Source organism: Patiria miniata, unplaced genomic scaffold, assembly GCF_015706575.1.
Source record: "Patiria miniata isolate m_02_andy unplaced genomic scaffold, ASM1570657v1 HiC_scaffold_4, whole genome shotgun sequence".
NCBI classification, from domain to species: domain Eukaryota; kingdom Metazoa; phylum Echinodermata; class Asteroidea; order Valvatida; family Asterinidae; genus Patiria; species Patiria miniata.
Genome location: NW_024037071.1, coordinates 1,574,619 through 1,597,007, shown reverse-complemented (window position 1 = coordinate 1,597,007; position 22,389 = coordinate 1,574,619). Strand labels below are relative to the sequence as shown.

The 22,389-nt window shown below is 39.6% G+C and overlaps 1 protein-coding gene across 1 annotated transcript in view; it reads right to left on the bottom strand.

Moving 5' to 3' along the window:
* Window positions 1-1,229: 1,229 nt before the first annotated feature.
* Window positions 1,230-22,389, bottom strand: part of LOC119739859 — a 29,831-nt gene continuing 8,671 nt past the window's right edge. The window contains exons 2-4 of the mRNA XM_038214968.1: window positions 7,833-9,404; window positions 3,703-4,003; window positions 1,230-2,703 (exon numbers count right to left, since the gene is read on the bottom strand). Coding sequence (XP_038070896.1) covers window positions 2,447-2,703; window positions 3,703-4,003; window positions 7,833-9,404 — 2,130 coding nt within the window. The 3' untranslated portion in view covers window positions 1,230-2,446. The remainder of the gene's footprint in view (window positions 2,704-3,702; window positions 4,004-7,832; window positions 9,405-22,389) is intronic.

Here is a 22,389-nt window from a genome sequence, read left to right as displayed (position 1 = left end):
TGTGTGAATTGTTTTCGTTTTGCTGAAAGAATGCACACCTTTTTTTGTGATCCATGGACAGAACTTTAAAACAATGGTCCCGACATTGGGGTTTCATTTATTTTTACTCACCCTGTATAGCGCACGTATCTACCAACAATTAGGTACTCAAGGCGCTGGAATTTTTTTGTGTTTCACTCTTAAAATGGATTTTGTTTTGAATGGTGATTTTTGTGGCATTACAAAAGTTATTCACATCAGGCAAAAAATGTCAGCTTATGTTTAATTATGAAATAATTTAAAAACAATTTGAATGAATTGTAGCCGACAATAATTCACGACTTGCAGGGTAGACTGGTTCCGACTCGCGATCAGAATCAATAAGGAACCAGTGTTGCATAGCGGATCTGTTTCAGTGCAAAAGCAACCCGTAATAAAAACCTTTTAGAGGGGTTGCTCAGGAAAAATCACAAGTTGAAAATTTGTTTGCAAAAAAAATAATCAAACTTGTTGAAGAGCGTAGACAGTACATCTTTAATAAGGGGCCTGGTTGGCTCTTCTAAGTACAGAGAAAATGCTTTTGGTTTCTTGTACAGAGAAGGAGTTTAGATGATTCAGGATTTGTTTTATCCATGTCCACCGATGATATGGTCATTTCCTTCTTATTAGTCTTATATCCCATTCAAGTTTTCAGTGACACATTTTTTCTTTTTTTCAACTGAAGATGCTGAATAATGGTCATGCCCCCCCCCCCCTTAAACGTTAATTCTCTCTCTTGCAATTTAACTCCGAGCACCATAATGAAAACAAAAAGTAATCACTAGTGTGTATTCACACATTGCACAAGCTCCAATATTTAGGCCTTGGTCACTCAATCCATCAGTTTACACTTCACGCAAAAAGCAAAGTGAATTTAACGTCAGCAAACATTCGCTGTGAAATTCGTCAGAGTTGAAATACGCTCAACTTTCGAAAACTTAGAAGCGTGAAAACCTGCCATGACGTCACAAAACACATACACATCCACATTTGCTTTCGCGCTGTGCATTAACCAGCCTTCATCTATGAAGTCAGGTTGGCGAAGCGGTACTTTCCTCGCCTTCCACCGCTGTGACCCGGGTTCGAATCCCGCCTGGGCCAACATGTGGATTGGGTTTTCAGTCCCTACCTGATTCCATGGGTATTCCCCAGAATATTCTTCTGGGAAAACTCCCACCTGTAAAACTGTAACTTCTTCTCATTGTCTTCTCTCCACAGGTTTCTTCAGGCTTGCGTGCTACAGTGCCTTGGGCGCTTTTGAGGAATCCTTGGTTTCATTACCAGAAATGATTAATAATAATAATGAAATGGTTCTCTTAACAAGCAAATCTACACCCGTCGTGAGTCTACCAGTCAAAACGGCTGAACTCATTTTGACTACAAACGCATTCTGAGGTAAGTTCAGATTTCAGGTTTTGCGGGAATACCGTCGTCTGTGGAATATCCCCTTGCACAGCAAGGGTCTATAAATACGCGAGCAGATTTGGCGATTAATTATACAAAACAAGACTGTGTCTTGACCTCGAGATTTTGATTATTCAGCGAGAGGCTTCTATATCGGGACTTCAGTAACCCGCTGTTGTACAAAACTGTATTACAAAAACATGACAGCCAAATTGACCAATCAACAGCTTAGTCCACATTTCTGATCGAATGGAGTCACAATTTCTTAAGTCTACTCTGATTGGCCGGCAAGCGGGGTCGCATAAAATTTGCATGCTCACATACATGTATACCAGACATTGAATACCAAACAGGCTTTGTTGAACAACGGATGATACTCGGACTACAATACCGCGGGGTGTAGACAGTTTTGAGAGGTATGGTTTTTTAAAAAATTAGTGGGTAACGTTTAAGCATCAGTCATGCCTTTCCTAGGTGAAAAATGAGCATTGCCTTTAACATCCCCTATGCATGGGGTCCGTTGGCGCTGTGCATAAGCATGAAAATGACATATTCCTGTGGGCATTTGGTGCACTGAGGCAGAGAATTGGTCTTAAGCCGCGTCTGGATTATTTGCTTGCAGTCAGCAATTTACGCATGTGTCTATGGCATTTGTAGCCATGTACATGTAAATCGGTCATGATAACTCTACCCCGGTCACATTAAAGAGGGTATTTGTGCACAGAGTCCATTTCTTTTGCACTCAATCGTTAGTCTTCGTCCAAGCATATCTCACGCGATCCACATTTCAGCCAATGTGAGCATGAGGTATATCTGCAATTTCTCTGGTTCCAATGCCATATTTCCCAAGACTAGACTAGATAGCGCCCTCTACTGCTGCATGAGGTAAACAAAATAAAAATCCAGACTCAGACCGAGACTAACTGAAATCTGGCACCTAGACTACTTTCTAATCAACACACACACACGTTTCTGTAGCACCCAATCCCTTGCATTAAAAGGTCAAGTCTGGTTTCCCTTGTCGTCAAGCCAGTTCCCTCATGCTCTCAATCTGGGCCAGGTAAAGTCGGGTCCTCATAGTCAGCTTCTCGCAGTGGCTTCTCAGTCGGGTCTCCAGTGCCTCGGCGTGATCGCCCATCTGAAGAAGGCACTCCCTGTCCTCCATGCTCAGCCCGGTCTCGGCGGCAGGGTGGGACGGTTTTGACGGCAGGGAGTTCGGGGAGAACTCGTCAGGGCTGTAGGACGGCTGGGCATCGTGGCTGACTGTCTGCAGCGCGTGAGCTAAAACAAAACAAACAAAAAAACAATATGCAAATTCATTTCTACATATGTGAGGCGTTCTGGCGAAATGAGACAGGACTGGGCAGAGATCGAAATGAGAGTTTGCGGGTATTAGGAAAGAGACCAAAATTCTCCTTATAATACTGTTTGTTGCGCTTCAGTTGGACATTCCGTTGACAAGTTATGACTGTTTAAAGTTCGCATTTATCGACATGTCAAAAAAGTATAATAGACCTGCTCTCACAAAACCCGGACAAAGTTGACAAATTCTGTCTTTGAGATTTTGGCATTTTCAAATTACTTGCGTTTTGAAAATTCGCTTCAATTCTACATTCAAAGTTAAAAGGAAATAATATTCAATTAATTAAAATAATATTGCCTAAAAAGGTACCGGTAGGTCTTCAAATGACGCTTAAAAATGTCAATACATGAACAGTCCCCTGAGTTGTGATGGAAGCTTGTTCCATAAGGAGGGGGCTGCGACAAAATTTAGCTTCAAAATTATGCTCTTCACTGGTACTGTGACTGTATCACCCCCTTGAAAGAAGAAATGCGTAATAAAACCCTGACAACCCAATAAAGATAAACACCTGTATTGAAATGCTTTTTTTTTTACAAATTTCTATACACGTTTTAAAATTAAATCGACCAAAAAACCCACTATTACTCAAAGGTTTTCAATTTATAATTACTAATTTAGAAATTATCAAAACCTCAAAATTGCCCGTTCCAGCCCAAAATGACTTCAAAGGCCCTTTGTGGAAAAAACAACTTCAGCAACTTTGTCCGAGGTTCAAGGGAGCAGGTCTCATATGAATCACAGGGGTGAGATTATCAATTTAAAAAAAAAGTCCTAAAATTTAATAAAAGGTCTGATAGATGCATCTCTTTCTATACTGACATGACTGATAATGTCTTTTTCTCAGACTCAAAAAGTCTAACTTCAGACAAAAGTCTGACAAATCTAACGCCTGGAATCAGAAACACACGACCACCAACCTTTCTTGTTTCGGATGTAGCTTTGCAGGAGAGAGAACAGCAACATGGCCAGTTCCTCACACTCCTCCCCCTTTATCTCCCGCATCCCGTCGCTAGGAGACCGGACTCTCCGCTTCTCGGTCGCGTTGACATCGCGCTCTGCGAGCACAAACTCGCCGACTCGCATGGGGCGGGACTTGAAGAGGCAGGTGACTATTTTAGGGACGGACAGCACGCCTTGTTGCTCGCTACTGTTCAGCTCACAGAGGTTCTCCAGCAAGAGTTCTATAACCTTTGACCTGACTTGGTCACAGGTCATCGTCTGATTAAAACAAACAAACAAACAAACGAATGGGCAAAGTATTAACAACATGGCAAAACAAAGGGCTGTTGACGATGGTCCATAAATCGCAGTGTCCAAGCCCTTTCTTCGGGAATACTCACTGAGGAGTCACTTGGCGTCCAGAAATACAGTGGTCTCATTCCATGCATTCTGAGTTGTTTGGTTCTGATGGTTTTACCTGATGGATGTGGGATAGGCATTCGTTTTCGCCAATTTTCATAATTCCCTATTGGGATACTGTTTACTTTTAACATTATATAACAATATTGCACTTATCTACGACTCATGCGATATTATTTTTGCTCATGCAATATATTCTTGTATCTCCCCCCAAAAAAGCCATCCAATGTTATATAATTATTTGGTAAATGAAAATTTGAATATAAAAACTTTTGTTGCCAAGGTCACCATTAAACTGTGATTGTCAGAACTTGATAACGAGTTCATCTCTTCCATGTAACATGGCCACAGCAAAAACCAAAGGGCAATTCCACAGCTACTCACGTTACATTTTCGTAACGTGAGTAACCGATTTTGTGCGTCTTGTTTATCATACATAACACATTTTTCTGGATGTCATCTTTGGTGCTTAGGTAGGTCTAGGTCTACTCTATCTACCATGGGGATAACAGTTATTAAACCTTTTCGGTAAGGTAATTACGGCCCAAGGAAACTCAAAAGTACATCAAAAATGTACAAGAGTAACCGCGGAATTGCCCAAAAACACTTCTTATTTCCTTCATGGTTATTTAATTATAACTTTTTCTATAATTTTTTTTATTTTCCGTGTTCAGTTTTTAACACTGATTACAAGGCCACAAAGGTGCAGTGAAAATGAAAATGCTCTGTAGCTCTTTTCAAAGGAATACACGTATCACTAACTACAGATACACGTATACCATGGATACAAGTTACAAAGCAAATGTGAAAGTGTACATTGTCTCATACTTATTTACTGACTGTCAGCCATAGAGCTATATTAAATTACTAGAGCGCTAACTTCGTGTACAAAGTAATGCCTGCTGGGCGCATCCATGTTTGTGCACAAACCTATGGAGACCTAGAAATTTTGTTCGGCTTTTGTAGTTGTAAGGCTATTTGCATATCTGCGTTTGTATTCCATACTGGTGCGATATCGAAGCCAATACGCCCAAAACCGAAACGCACGATCAGCATATGAGCGTGTCATTTTGCTCTACGCAAACAGTGCAACGCATGCGCGTATTCGCTGCAGATGCTTTTTGCAGATCACGTTTTGTTTAACCGTCAATGACGTGCATAAGTTATTTGCGTGTGTTCTACTTGCGCGTTGCATGTAGAGTACACTTTCAAAATTCAATCTATCTAATTTCATTATGTTCTACAAACACGCACATGAATTCAAAATGTCTGCGCCCAGGACGGCTTCAAAGCGTCTCCGCGCGCAGAATGGCGAGTTAGCGCTCTAGTAATTTAATATAGCTCTATGCTGTCAGCTTACATGTCCTTGATGCAGTGCATGATGTTCAATGAATTATTGCGCTCATATGTACGTGTACATATTAAACTTTTATTTGAAGTACTTAATCTCCTGTGCGGCGCAGTGTACTTTTAATGCATTTTGTATTTCACGTTTGCGTCATGAAAATTTCATGCATGTATATCATTTACATGCGGCAAAAAAACATGCATATCATGAAATATATCTTGTAGCACGTACACCGTGTGCCAATTATGTTTATGTTGCTCATGCAGAGAGCACAGACGGTTAATTGGCAATTTTGATTTTCTTTTATCATATGTCACTGTTATGTGATAGCTAAGCTGGCGTAATGCAATATTAAAAAAATATATAATAAATAAATTGGAAATTTATGGTAAATATACAGTGTATGTAATGGAATAGGGACAACATCTGTTATGTCTGTTAAAGGTAATATATGCATGTACAACAACATCTGCTTTTGCTGTTATTTTCAGAAATGGATGGATTTGGGGGTTAGTATTTATAGCAAATATTGTTACACTGACTCAAGTTTTGTGTTCATTGATGCCGGGAAAACTAAGGAAGAAAATGTTGTTCTTTGTAGCTTGGTTCCCTGATCCTACTTCAGATGGAATGGAGCAATTTGTAGACGTCAGGGAATTGCCAGGTCAGAGAACCGGACTAGTAGCAGGCTTGCACCCATTCTTGGATGTGTAACCGATTGTGAAGAAAATGTGGACTAAGAACGGTACATTGAGGGCAGTTTTTGAAAATAAGTCAGTTTTTGATACAAAACTTCCACTTTTCTTGAAAATGACAGGTGTTATCCCATGATGGGGTGGGGGGGGGGGGAGGGGACACTGAGCAGACAGTGTTTATAAAATATGTCGGTCAGGGCAAAACCCAATATTGCATTGAAGGACGTAGGCTGTGTCCAATTTTTATTATTGGCACTTGGAGGATTTTAACCAGTTCACGCGGGGAATATTTTAACAAGAACGGAATGAGGCGCAGGACTACTTTTCACTCGACCTCAAGCCAGGCGGGTTGAAACCATCACCCTCGGACAGCACACTCATATTTCCGGCCTCGCTCGCTGCAAGCGGGTCGCTGACAGATATTTCTGGCCTCGCTCCCTGCGTGTTTATCCGTAATCCGTTCCAAATACCGCAAAACCATTGCGTGTTTTCACGTTATCCGGGGTGAACTGATTAAAGGATTGTGGATGGTACCTACCGGTACATGTACATGTATCAAAAAAGGCCCAGGTGGTGAGGGTGAAATGTAGGTTTTAAATTTCAGGCGTCTGGGTACTTTTTAGCCAAATGCCCTTTCAGGGTTGAGCACTTCCTGGCGAAGGAGTGTTCTTTTAACTTTAACCTATAAAATTGTTCACCAATCATGTGCATGAACCACGATCAAATTTAGGAAAGCGTGCAATGTGCGTTCCTTCTCTCAAGCGTAATGCTGCCACGGTAACTGACGATATAATTGTGGTTCGAATGCCAGCTTGGTCTGTATACAAACACATGTTATGTGCATCGGTATTGCCACGGATGGTGGCCTCCATTCCATCTGTTGCCTACAATAAAATCGTCTCAGTCATAGTGTTTGGCTTGCTGCCAAAACAACTGTGCTGCTTTTGTGGTGAGTCACAGTCACGTGAAATAATTCAATTCCTGTTGAATACAAATATTTTTCTTATCAACCGAACCAAGACCATAAAATCTTTCATCCATGCACACTTTTTTTATTTGTTTTCTTTTGTGTACATGTTCATCTTTTCAAACCGTGGATGAAAAATACCAGAAGAGAACAAAAGAGAACAATATCGTCCACGATTCGTAGCAAACGTCCACGATTGGGGTCATGTACATAACCTACCTGTATGGGAGTCTTTCTAAAAACAAAAGAGGGACAATAGGACGTCCACGATCGACGGTGAACACACGTTTGTGTGTGCGTGTATTTTAAAATCTTGAACACTTGTAACTACATGTACAATGCACATGTAAAAATGGCATCCCATTGGGAAAAAAATTAAATAAATAAAAAAAAAAATTGTATGACATACAATATATTTATTTATTTAAATAATTAATTTTTTTGTACAAGTACACGTATGAACGTGTGCATGTACGTGGCATGTTAGCCATGCACACAATGATTGTACAACTAAATATCCCATTTGAAAAAAAAATATATGGAAATAAATCAAAATATCAAAAAATAAAAAATATATCAAAAAATAAAAAATTGGGAAAAAAATACCAGCTGTTTAAAAAAAAAAACCACACCACACCACAAACAAAAGGAAAAAATACAAAAACACAGTGCTCTTACTTGTAGACATATTTTCCTGAGTTGCAAGCTCGGAATGTAGAGATAAGGGTAGAGAAACTCCTCGGCGATTTTGAGAGCGCTGTCGCTCTTACCCGTAGCGAAACTGAGAAGCAGCAGTTTCTGGAGCAGATGTAAGACACTGAGGTAGCCTTCTGACAACGGATATTGCGGGCGAGTTTCTTTGGATTTGCATGGTATGGTTTCAGGGGTCTCCTTGGTGAACTGCTGCAGGAATTGCCAAACGTTCCGATCCTCTGTGGGGGTTTCCTGTTCTGGTTTCTGTTCGGTTTCCGGCTTGGCGGGGCTCTGTATGAGCTTCTTGGTTATGGTTCCGCATATCCACTGTATTAAGGTGCGGACGTTTGCCAGGCACATGTCTACTGACAGCAGAGCATACAGGCAGGATTTCTCTTTCCTTCTAGCTGTTTTGAAATCATCCACGAGGACAACGACGACAAATTGCAAGGCAAGAACGTGGGCTAGGCGCGGGGTCTCGGCGGAGTCTGATTTGGTTTCCAGATTCAGCTTCTTGACGATGGTGGTGACCAGGTCCCAGTCGATGGTTAAACTGGTGGCAGCGGTGGGATGCAGACCGTGTATATGCATCAAGGCTTCATACGCGCTCAGGACGGTGTTGTCTTCTGTTCCGTCGGCAAGAAGCACGTCTTTGAGGAGGTACATCATGTACTCCTTCGGGGCTCCGCGGTGTAAAGTGGCAAAGTCGCGGATGAGCACAATGGAATCGTCAATGAAGCTCTCATCAACAACGGCTTCTATCATGTCACGCTGTCGCTGGCAGAAGTCCAAAATGACAGTTGAATTGGCCCTGGTGTTCCGTAATTTGTTTTTTCCATTTCCAGCCACTGATACGTCCCTCCCAGCTCCCCTTTTCACATCCTTAACACTGATGTGAATGGGTGTGCCTACTAATCTGTCTTCCTTTTTAAAAGGCCGCGGCAAGCCTGGCTGCGAGGTCTTGTGAGGTGACGTTCCATTGAGCCAGCTCTGCTTGGATGGTGTGTGCATGACACGCTTAGTGCAGGGTTCAAACTCGTCCTCACTATTTGAAAAGTCAGACAAGGTCAGCAGCGGCTTGCTGAGATTTTTCAACAGTTTGTCTTGCTGAGGTGATGTGGAGATTTTCATTTTGTCAGTGCCACTCTCTCTGGTGATGACACCATGTTGGACCATTCTACTCTTCTTCAAGGGTCTCGCCGGACTGCTTGGGGCTACCTCCCGCTTGCATCCCTTGACCGCGATAGATGGGTACAGGTCCACCAAGATTGGGGAGGCTGCTCGCACTTGCTGGCGACTCAACAGGAACGAGCAAGGATTCAGGAGGTCCGAGTCACTCTCTGGCGACGACGGTGACGATGGCTCCGACTCAGAGGTCCATCCGTGCTTGAGGTGCAGGTTGGTCAACTTGGGCTTCATGTCTTGGTTGAACAGGGAGACGGGGAAATGGCTGACTGGCTTGGACAGGGACAACATGGCTGGTTTCTTAGGTGTTCCTCTTCGGTGATTCAACACACGCCTCACCTTGCGCAGGTTCTGCTTCGGGAGTGAAAATTTCTGCAGAGAGAAAGAGAAGTGATCAATTTAATCTGACTTCTGAAGTCTTAGCCCACCAGGAATCCTAATGCAAGCATGCAAGCAATGACACTTTGTACTGTTAGCCTCCGAGAGCCGACAGCTGAGAAGAGAGGTTTTCCATTCGGGTCATTCTATAAATTTAGGGTCCAAAGTGTGACATTTTTCCTGTCCTTACCTTTGAACTTTGTACATTTATAATTTGCCATTCAATTCAACTGTGTCATTATCTGTGTGTGTGTGTTAGGTAGGTTGTTTGCTTCACATAATCACATCGGGAGGAAGAATACATTGAGGAAGAATACATTATTTAAAGAGTTGATCCGTGATTACAGTGTCTGATTTAATAGGGACAAGACAAAAAGCGGACCCCCGAATTAGAGAATGGCCCATTTCTCAACAACTTTTGTCCAAGTTCAGCTTGAAGGTATGCATGGCGAAGAACCCATTAGCAATGTGATGGTGGTTACACCATCAAAAAAGCTGTACATGATTCTGAGTCACCGAGTTCAACAATTCTCAGAACTTCACACACAACTCCGAAAAGAGATGCATGATGCTACCACAAACCTCATCTCCAAGGTTTTTCTGAGTCTTCCCATGGACATCACAACTTACCTTATCAATTCAAAACAGTGTTAGGCATCACAGTTTGGACATTTGTGTCTGCTGTGTGTGGAACAATTTGCTGTTTTGCGAAAGTTAGGAGGTAGCTACAGGTGTGACACCTTCTGCCTAAAATGATGCAATTGCTTTTCACATTCCAGAAACCCATCCCCCATAAAAGAAAACCACGAGAATGCTTGACCCGAGAAGGACACAAAAGGGAAGGGGCTATAGAACTGGGGTGTGGGGAAAAAGGGCATCAATGTAAAAGGATCAGGAACACAAAGGGTGGATCATGAGACTAAAAGAGGTCAGAAGGGGGAAGGGGAGATAAACAAATCAGAACAAATCAGACAGTTTATTTGAGAACAATGTGATGTGAAGCATGCAAAGACATCAATGGCAGGAAGGAATAAAGAAATTGAATTTTCTAAAACTAGGGCAAGCAAACTAGGGCAAGCAAACAAGGCCTATGAAGAAGCACCAGATAGAAAATGACACTTGGTAATGACTAAATGGTTGACTGACACTATTTTCCTGGAATTAAGCATGACAGATCTGGAAACATTCCAAGCAGAGTTTCTATGTGCTGTGGCAAATTGAATATTGGCGTTGGCCAAGCGAATTCAATGTGTCATTGAGAAACGAATATTTAAAACAAATGCGGCCCACAATTTTTTTTTTAAGTCACAAGCTTTATTATTGGTGTAGATTTTCTCGCAGAGTAGGTCTACTTTTGAGAAATAAAAAAAAAATGGTTTTGATTGTTTCAAAGTCATTTTGGACATGGAATGACCAAACTTATGTTATAACTAATAATAATTAGTGTCCTACACTACACTTTAGTCACAGTGTTAACCAAAAACAAACCCTTAACAGCCCAACAAACAAAAACACAAAAAAAACAAATGAACCACTAAGTGAACAAGTGAACAAAAACTAATAATGAGCACACATAAAAAGAAACAACCTAACAAACCAATTGTATATATACCGGTATGAAACCAAAAATTGTCCCCAAAACATTGGCTGTATACTGTAATGATGAATCAACACAACACAAATTTTATTTGGAACAGATCACTCTCTAGTTTGTTTACTTTCATTCCCATCACAGAACAAGGAATTAAATGTAGCATTTTTGAGAGAACTCGGTGAGAAAGTGTGAGGGCCAAATCTCCTGCTAGCTTCAATTCAATTTCAATTTCAATTCCTTTCTTCAATTCAGTTACATTTATTTCCTTCAAAGGCAATGTAAGAGATCCATGACAACAATAGGTTTTTGTATAAAGATGGAGGCATGATTACAAAAAAGCCGAAGCTTATAGGGGCATGCCTTAAATACATAAATGCAAAACTGAAAAATAACTCTGATAATTTCACAGAACTTAAAGAAATATCGACAAACCACTGAACACTGGACAAGTACAAACACAAACAACAACGAGCGCCACCTCCCACAATAAATGCTTTTTTTTCCCGTTTCTTGAATTGCTTTTGATGTGACTGATAAAAACTTTTGCTCTAAATTTCAAAAATGTTGCAGCATTTCTCAAATTGTTCAAGTATTTCCCAAACTTTTTAAACTGTTCCTTATTTTTTTTCAAAAATTTCTGAAACAAGTCCTCCACAATACTTTGTGTGTGAGCTTGTCTTACATACGCAGTGTGGACTTCCGAACAAAAGACGTCCACATAATGTAGGTAGCAGCGACGAAGTGTGGACTTGCCCACGTCCACACAGTGTTTCCCCATTTCTGGAAAACAGGTTTAGAGGCATTTTTGGGTTAGGTTTATCTGTAGCAGAATGAAGAGAAACACTAAAGGGAATCATTGAAAAAAAATTGGGTTGTAAGAGTTTTCACAGTTTGAGAAAAATGAGTTTTTCCACTGGTGTTCCTTAACTACACGAAAAGAAAGGAAAGTCCACACTAGGTATGTGAAACAAGTCTGTGTGTGTGTGTGTGTGTGTGTGTGGATATTCCCCTAGCTTCCAATTTTATCTACAACTTCACATTCCTTGTACAATTGAACTGGCTTATTTTGGCTACACTAGACAACCTTTGGTTCAATACTTTTTGCTAGACAGAGTGCGAGGTTTCGGTTGACAGAACACCCACAATGCAACTCCAACTCGCTCAGTTCAAAAGTTGAATGAACAAGGAAGTAAAATGCGTTGCCATAGCTGATGCAGCTAGTACGTGTATGGGAAATATTAAGAACCCAACAGGGAATGCATAGGGCTGCGCCAAATATTACAAATATTTGAACGTTTGATTTCCAAATAGCCTTGTTTCTTTGATTTGAATATTAAAAAAAAATGTGTAAGGTCTCTTCGAGCAGATGATGAACAAAACTTCCATGTTATTCTAATCCTACGTCAGTAACAGTTGCTTGGTTTTAATTGCTTGTCTCATGCAACACTCTTTGTCAAAAGCCACTGTACACACACACAATTTAAGAGTTTTATGAGGAATAAGCTCAAGTTTCTTCTTTAACATCTGTCAAATATTGGCCATTCTGCTACATCGATATTGGATAACATACATGTACGGTACATGATATTCTTAATATTAAAATATGGTAAATTTTTGAACAAGAACACTAATCTTTGGTCAAGAACACAATTCCCGATCAGCAGCGAGATTTAAGGCTATCATAGGCAAGTTTTTTTTTAAATATTCGAATTAGAATAATTGAATACTAAATATTATCAAAAAATACGTACATGTACACAGCAAGTCTGGATGTGCATAATTTCACATGGTGCAGGGGTTCTCCGTACATGAATAATGCCACAGCCATTTACGCTGCTGCATTCGGTGATAACAGACTCTGATCTGAGGCAGTTTAGACTTTTGACCTAATGGATTTAACTTCACTGAGGCTTGTCATTTTGCCAAGTGTTGCATACCCTGGAGGGTTAAGCCAAGTGATGTCTGGGACAAGGTCTTGGATTTACCGCCAAAGTCACTCAAACTGCTACTGCCTCATACAGTCTGGTTATTAAGCAATGTGTTCTAAACCCCACCCCTTCTCTTTGACAAAAAAAACCCCACAAACACAACACAAAAACACCCCCTCAAAAAACACACAAAATACAGGGTACATCCCATGTATGTAGTACATGTACATACTATTCGCATGTGTAATGCATACAACCAAGGTTAGACATAGTTTGACTTGCTGGTTCAAAATGAGGGCAAGTCAATAAATATCAATTGCCAGCAATTCTACTCACGTGTGAAGAAATAATTCTATTGCACGTAAAGTCTTCCAAATCGATCAATGCCAAAGAAACAGTGTGAAAATCTCATCATCTATTGTAAGCACTGTTGCAGGCTTTAAAATAGCTCATTAATTATTTCTGGTAATGAAACCAAGGGGTCCTCAAATTCTAAGCGCCCTGAGCAATGCTTGCAAGCCCCTGTAGAGAGGAGACAATGAGAAGAAATGACAGTTTTAGAGGTGGGAGGAAAACCCCAGAAGAATATTTCGGGGACAGCCCAAGGAATCAGGCAGGGACTGAAACCAATTCCACATATTGGCCTGGGCAGGAATCGAACCCGGGTCACAGCGGTGGAAGGCGAGGAAAGTACCGCTACGCCAACCTGACTCATTTATTCCCCCTGCTCTACCATATGAAGGTGAAATCTCAAAATTTGAATAATTGTTCACAACGCCCATATTTGTGGGAAATTGTCACAAATAATGTTTGTACCGGTAACTGTATATATATATGTATATAATTTCTGAGAATAAATATTATTTCTGAGAATATATTATAAAGTGAAGGTACTGCTGATGTATATTTTCATATATGATGTACATGATGTACATACCACCAGCATATCTGACAAGCTTGGTAATTAACTGATAAATTAATTTCATTGGTGCCGCATGAGGGGCCTATTCAACCTGGGCGTAACATCAGAAATATTCATAAACCATACACGTCCTTGATTTGTTATTACTTTTTTGCAGTGACAGACGGCACGACTGTAATTTTAATAATCTATTGACCTCGTGCAATTTACAAAAAAAAATTCCTTGTTTATACCATTTTGTTAAATATCAGAGCAAAAGTGAACAGTTTGAAAAGTGCTTATGATATTTTCTGAAGCCTTTCAGGGATTAAAATTAGTGTCTAAATAGAATTGTCCAGAAATTGTTGGCATTTTCAGTCACAAATTTCGACATCACTGCTTCCTAAATTGTGATTATAGATTCACTGCCCGTGCTGTTTTCCAGATTCACTTCAAAAAAATAGTTTTACTTTTAAATTGGTATATTTTTCTCATTGTGAGACGTACATGAACAGAAGTTACAATGTACCAACATTTTATTATGGAATAATTACTTTTACAAAATTAAACTTATTTACGGTCAAACAATAATACTGTTCTTGCAGGATGAGACTGGTTCCCACCTCTTGCAGGCATCAATAATGTAGGGAGCGGGAGCTAGGGGCCAGTCTACTTGCAGGGTGCATCAGTTCATTTGCAAAAGTGATCCAAATAAATTTCAAAAATTCAGACGAATTTCTGAAAATTCAGAAATAGTGTATTTTTTTGTGAAAGTACATTGTAAAACAAATGTGTTGAAAATTTATTGGGAGAAAAAAACCCCCACATCAACTTTGTTGGAAGCACATAAAATACATGTACTGGTACACATGTACGGTACGCACATCTTCAAATTAAACTACATGTACCAACCAAGTCTCAGTGCAATATTTCTTACATTTTATAAGGCCCACATGTACTCACCTAGCACATTTGTCAATGAATGTGTACAACGCTCACATCAAAACAGCAGAAATTCAACTTGCTCAGCGGCAAGATCGACAAATCCATTCCAGAAATTACGCACACCCTATACAGCACATGCGAGCACAGAGGCATTAAAATTACAAGTTGAAGAGCTACTGGCTTTCATACGCTTGTACATGCATCTAGTTGAAGTACCGGCATACGTGCACTGACCAGACTGCGTCACAACTACATAAAAAGCCTCCATGGAGCTATAGGCAAGAGATCTACATGTACATGTCCACAACAAACGAAAGCATGAATGGAACACCCACATCAGAAAGGTGATTCCCCACGTAGCATTGCATCACCACGGTCCGCGCTTGTTTAGATTGTGTCCCTGGCTGGGAAGATCATTAGCATTTTAAGTACACGTGGCGCTCGGGGCTGGAGCCGGCCAATACAGTGGATGCACGATGCACGCAGTATCCCGTGATCCACTGACTATCACTGTTTGTGTGTCTAATGGTATGTAAATACATGTACAGATGGTACAACTTTTCCTGTAATATAATACATGTAACATGATGTACGTGAACTGAAGGACAGCACCATGGTTTAAAATTAACCCGCACCCCATAAACATATTAAAGGGAATGTACAACATTTGCTTTTGCTGCAATTTTCAGGAATAAATGGATTTGGAGGATTAGTATGTTATGGTAAATATTGTTAAAATGACTTGTTTCACGATTTGGGCTTGCAGATGCTGGAAAACCAAGAAAACCCAATTGTGTTCTTGTAATGTAGTCTAGTAGAGAATCAGCCTAGCTGGCTTGTACCTCTTCACAGGTGTGTAATCAATTGCATAGGAAATGCGGAATAACAAATTAGGAAAAATTGGGAGCAGTTTTTGAGAAAAAAAAGTTTTCTCCAACACTGGTCGGCTGACCAGCGTTGGAAAAATTCCATTTTTCTTGAAAATAACAGCACACCAGGAGCCACGATTTTACAGGATGCTTTAGACTGTCATTCCCTAACAATCCAGTAAGGTATTTCGTGGTAATTTGATCATTTGGTTTTGTGATGTTTGCAAATGTTGTATCTTCCCTTTAAGTACCAGTGTGCAATATCCCATGTTTCACCTTGCAAAAAAAAACTACAATAAAAAAATGTGCTTCTCCTATAAAAATGTATTACAATGCATAACAGTTTTATAAAGACACTTCAATAAGATTAGGCCAAGAACGATATTGTGTGTTTATGGTAATGTCATACTTCGAAATCAGCAACACACTTTTGCCATGTAACCTCAATCCTGCAAAATTCTCCATTTTGCAAAGAGGATTTGGGAGGATTCGAATGGATTTGAAAGCCGTGAACGGGTACTCGCAAGAGTTGACACATCGCACACGCACACTCACACATTATACACATACATACATACATGCAATGTACTCGATGACAAGGTTGAAATTTTATTCATCCGCATAAATTGATAATCACCATAACAGATGGCCTGCTGGTCTTCAAAATGAAGGCCTCTCCTTTTCATGCACTTTTATAAATAAATAATGATAATTATCAGATATCTATTCATCGTTTTCAGGAATGTCCACAAATTCATCAGAAATCAATTGTAAAACTGTAATGGGCAATTCCACGTAAAAGTGGACAAGGCCGAGAGGTGGAAAATGTATGAAATATTTAGAACTGCATGAACGCACCACAACCTCAAATGACAAGACCTTTCATTTGAGTGATGTGGAAGTACGATTGAATATGGTTAAGTAACTGTATTTTTTTTCCTAAACAAATTCATTTTTGTGTGCGCTAAAATTAAGGATTATAGACCTTTATCATGCTGCCACCATTTCAGTCATGTTCTCTGTGTCCAATAAGAGCACTGAATGAAGTTTTTTTTGTGCAAAAAGGAACCAGACTATTTTTTCTTCCAGCCTCGCTTTCATTTACCTTGATTTGAATGGGAAAAAATCACGATGGCTGCAACATGATAATGGTCAATGCATGAAGGTTATCATTTTGGCACCTTGTTTTTACATGTAAAAACAAAATTAAAGTTCTATTGTGAGTTTTGGCTTTAAAGGCAGTGAGAAAGGTTCTGCACATATTTTATGAGAAAAGAGTTTCAGTACAAATGTATGTTGCAGTTCATCAAATTCAGCTTTTATGCCGTGTTATAAACCATGAATTCATGTGAGTGATATGGTACCTCCCTGCAATCTAATTTCCCTTGTATCTAAAATACACACCGATTTAATTCAAAACAGGGTTTTTATATTCACATGCAGGTATGGGTTGTATATAGAAGGTAAAACAACATTACTTTTGTGTTGCAGCTAGACTACAGTTTGAGGAGACATTAACAACAAAACTTCAAGAAATTTGTCCAAGTCTTTATTTTTGTGACATGAGTGACAACCAACACAACACATGTTTTCAAAAAGTGAATGAATGGGTAGCATTTGTCCTTCCAAACATAGTAGTTACCGGTAGCCCTTACCCCAAGGTTGTTGTACAATGTATGGCTGGTTTGATTCAGCTTGAACAAATACCTTTTAAGTAGTGAGAGGTCAAAGTAGCCTCATGGCATATAAAGGTAATGTGAGTGACAGTGCAATTACCCTACTGAGGAATTGTTCCTGTAAAATGTACCGGTATACGAGGAATTGTTCCTATTGATCTCTAAACAATTTCCTGTCGATTCAAGTGCAATGATCAAGTTCCCTTTATAAAGTACATGTAACCATGATTTTAATACTGGCAAAAAGCAATTCACATTTCAACAGGTACTTCCCTGAATGCATTTAATCAAAATCCATACTCTGATTCGCTGTATATTTTTTATGGATTAACCAAAAATCACTACTTTACTAGCGATACGCACTACACGACCGTAGTACTTTGTAAATTGTGGCTGAACCGTACGAAAAGCCATTATCATTGTTGAGGGGGTACTTGTGTTGTATGTGCATATTCAAGCATAGAGCTAAGTACATGGTTCAAATTAACGAATGGGGTACCATTAATTAAGGAAGAACGTGTCAGGCATAGCATTCAAGGACAGAGAGTAAATGGGGTACATTACCAGCATTCAGCCCATTGAAAGAGATTGTTAAAGGGAATGTTCATCATTGGCTTTTGCTGTAATTTTCAGAAATGAACTATTTTTGGGGTAGTAGGCCTATAATAGATAAAATATTGTTACACTGACATATTTGAAGGTTTGTGTTAGAAGATACTGGAAAAACCATGAAAATTTTTTTTTTTCAAGTAGTCTGGTTCTCTGACTCCACTTAAGCTGAAATGGATCAATTTGTAGATGCTGGAAAATTGTAAGGTATAAGGGAACCAGTCGAGCTGGCCTGCACCCCTTCATGAACATGTAACCAATAGCAAAACAAAACTTGGACTAAAAAAAAAGGTAAATTTGGAGCAGAAGTTGAAAAATAGTTGGGTTTTTCCAACGGTGGTTGGCCGACCACCGTTGGAAATTTATACAAAAATACCACTTTTTTTGAAAATGACTTCGCACCAGGTGCCATAATTTTACAGGATGCTTTAGACTGTCATTTACCAACATCCTAGTAAGGTATTTCGTAAAAATGTATTAGTTTTGTTTTTCGATGTTTGCAAATATTGTTTATTCCCTTTAAAGAGCGACATGAACTGTAAACTGTTCATGTCTCTGTTAATGTATAATGCACGTGTAACTGTTGCACAAGTACATGTACATGTACATGCACACATGTATACCTGCCAACATTTAAAAGCCTACTGGATGGCGGTCCAAGGATTTGCAATTATAAAATGCTCATAAAGCGTGAAATGTTTTCAGGTTGTCCATGTAAGCCTAGATTTCATTTTGAAAATTCGCCACGCATGACATGTCTTTTTTATTGTCTGAGAAGTTAATAAGTAATTTGTAAAGTTGGTTACGAGTACCCAATCCCAAATCTGGAACCGGTTCCTGACATCAGCGGTCGGGAACTGCTAGCCACTTGTTTTCCTCGTTAGTATGGTGAATATAAAATGAGTGAAAACTGTTCCCCCCCCCTATATTTTTAAGAAATCAGAACATTCTGATTTTTTTTTCAGTCTGAAAACTTCAAAATAGGGAAGATTTCTATTAAATAGGGACGGTTAGCAGGTGTGAGTAAATTTGCATGAGAGACTACAAAAATACACATGGTATCTAGATGACCCTTTGACACATGATGTTTGCACTTTGCAGGGATACGATTCTATTCTTAAACTGTCAATGTCCAAATTCACATCAAGTCGACCAAAAACCACATAACCCTGTTACATTTTATCCACTACATTGTACACTTTAATATAAAGAGCGGGACTGTGGTGATTGTGTACTCAGCTACATGTAGCACTCCTATACAATTTCAAACAAAGTCACGAAAAAATGAAAACAAAGCGCGTTGTTTTTACCAAATATCAGGTACAAAAAGGACAACAAAAACTTGAGAACTGTCAAAAGTACAGTAATTTAACTTAGACAGTCTGGAAATGAAGCACACACCTTAACGCCCCCCCCCCCACCCCAAAGGTTCCGGTTTCTGGTCTTCCCGCATGTCGCCGTAGCCATGCGTGTCGGCAAAATTTTTAAAAAAATATGTCAATGTAAGATGATGTCTCACAACTTCCAAACTCACTGGTTTGACTGGAATCCTGCTGATGCACAATTTTAACGTGTTTTTAGATGGGGTTACGATCGAGTATAAGCTTTATGTGGCCTCTCTGGGCTACCATGCATTTTGCGCTAAATTTAGTCGGGCACCATTTGCAGTCATCAGGCAAAATTTGAAGAAAAACAAAGTAAGGAAAAAAAAAAAAAAGCCGCGTCGCCACACCACTTTTGGGGCAAGCTCCACACCAGAAACCGGAGACTTTTTTTGGCCTAAACAATGTACCCTTCTCCTCACAGGGCTGCCACCTCATACTGGCTAGCCACCAACACAAAGTGATTAACCCCTACCTCCCCAACTCCATCCCCCCATTTTGGTGGATTTGGAGGGACTTGGTCCTGCAGGCCTGGTTTGACTAAATATTGATGGAGTATGATGGGCTTGGGCCTGGAGGCCTATTAAGCAAAGCATGCATTGAAAGCAGTGTAATTGATTGATTTTGGCGGACTTGGTCCAGTACTTAGTAAAAGACAGCAGGGAGTTAGTGTTAACCCTAACCCTGCTGAATCCAACAGGATCCAACTATGTCACATACCCGATGGAGCCTGTTGGATTGAGCAGTTAACCCCTTGTGTACATTCCTCATGCAAAATATTGGATTCAGCAGGCAACTGAACCGCATTATAACGCATTGTTGGACTCCGTTGGATTCAGCAGACAACTGAAAATGAGGCACAGTGGATTGAACAGGAAAGTCCGGTTGGACTCTGTTGGATTTAGCAGGGTAGTTCTGAGGAAGTACTTGGTGGGTTAGGGTTACCTTCTTTTCATTTTCACTTCCTCCTCTTCAAAAAAAAAAAAAAAATGGAAGGTATAATTTCTCAATAACAAATAATTTGTCTGTTTCCTGTTCTTGATGGAGGGGCCGGAAAAGTGGCCTCTAAATCAGGAAACACAAATGGCAGGGATTCTCAAGTTTTAATTTGGCTCTTGTAACAAGAAACCATCCCTGAATCTTGTGGTGAGCTTGCGCTACTGCTACCGATAGGCCATGGTACAGAAATGGCAGTGAAGTTACGAAATCAAGGGTATTTCCCGTACACGTAATGCTTAATATCGCCTGATCGCCTGCACTCTGAACAAAAAACACTTGAATACTAAGCAATTTGGACCTTGTGACCTGGTGCACTTTGCTTCATGTTGGCACTTGTGCGAAAAGTAAATAATTGACTTGGACAAGTTCTGTCAGGCCATTGAATTTATTCACACACAATCTGTCACCTTTGATACTTATGTGCGTTACAAGAACAATTCAATTGAAAGAAAATGTGAAGATATAGGCCTACATGTATATTTCCCAGATAGATTACAGATAGGTCTACATGTACATGCCTTTTTTAGCAGAAATTTTGCACAAATTTTCTTTCCTTTTTGAAAGTTCAAATCACACAAAAAATGCCAACTCCCAAACTAGTTTACTCAATTTGCCACCAAGCTTTTGCCAAGTTCTCAAATTTTCAACAATTAAGTTTTTTTTTTTTTTTTTGCAGTGTGCTTTTTAAGGGTTCCATTATATAGGCACTAAAAGTAACATTTGGAAAGAATCTGAGCCCCTCTTGTTTTGTTATTACCTAGGGAATAAGGTTTTGTATCAACTAAAATTCATGTGATTACTTTTTTTCATCACAGCAAGTCATTAGAAGCTAGGAGTAAAAAACGTGGCCGCATAATACTTACTCCCAAGCTCTTGAAATGAAAGTACAAATTAAAAAAAAAAAATAGAACAGCTGCACAGCATCTGCAGCAATGTTAAAATAATTGTTTTGGAAAATTGCGTGTTCTTATGAAGGCAAAAAACCAAACAGATGTTCAAACCACTGAGCTTTATGAATTCAAATATTTGGTTTTTATTACAAAGTACATGTTTGTATATGGTCAGAGTAGGACCCTGAGTGGCCAAATCTTATTCACCAACTTAAAGGGAAGATACAACATTCGCAAACATCAAAAAATGAAATGATCAAATTATCACGAAATACCTTACTGAATTGTTAGGGAATGACAGTCTTAAGCATCCTATAAAATCGTGGCTCCTGGGCCCGCTGCTTAACAATTAGCAGAAAAGTTGTGTTTAGCATAGCAGACAAATTTGCTAACCTTAAGCACTATTTCACGGCGTGTGTGTGCTAACGTACCCGTACCGCAATAGAGATTTCTATTGTTATGTCAGTAAGTTAAGCAAATTTTCCCTGTGAAGTAAGCGTGCCTTTTGCTGTGCTAAATGCTTACGGTCTCCATGACATAGAGGGAGGCTCTGTTAGCAGAAAATCGTGTGCTTACCAGCGCCGTGAAATTGGGCCCTGGTGTGCTGACATTTTTCAAGAAAATTATATTTTTCCAACGCTGGTCGGCAGACCAGCGTTGGAAAAATGGCTTTTTTCAAAACTGCTCCTAATTTTTCATATTTAGATATTCCACATTTTCTTTACAATGGAAAGGGGTACAAGCCTGCTAGACTGATTCTTTGACCTTAGAATTCTCCAAAGTCTTTAAATTGCTCCGTTTCATCTTAAGTGGGGTCAGGGAACCAGACTACAAGAACATGATTTGTTTTCTTGGTTTTTCCAGGGCAGCATTTACAAGCCCAAAACGTGAAACAAGTCAGTGTAACAATATTTGCTATAACATACTAATCCTCCAAATCCATTTATTTCTGAAAATTGCAGCAAAAAAGCAAATGTTGTACATTCCCTTTAATTGTCCCAAGCTCAAGTACTTTAAATACTAAAAAAAAAAAAAAAAAAAAAAGTATAACTTGAAAACCCCCAGGATTTTTCCTTAAATTTGTTTTACGTTGTCAGAGTGTAGTCCAAGTGCCTGCAACTTGAGACTTTTAGCAGTTGGACATTATATGACAATAGGCGTGGGTGGGATAACATCAGCTGGTGAA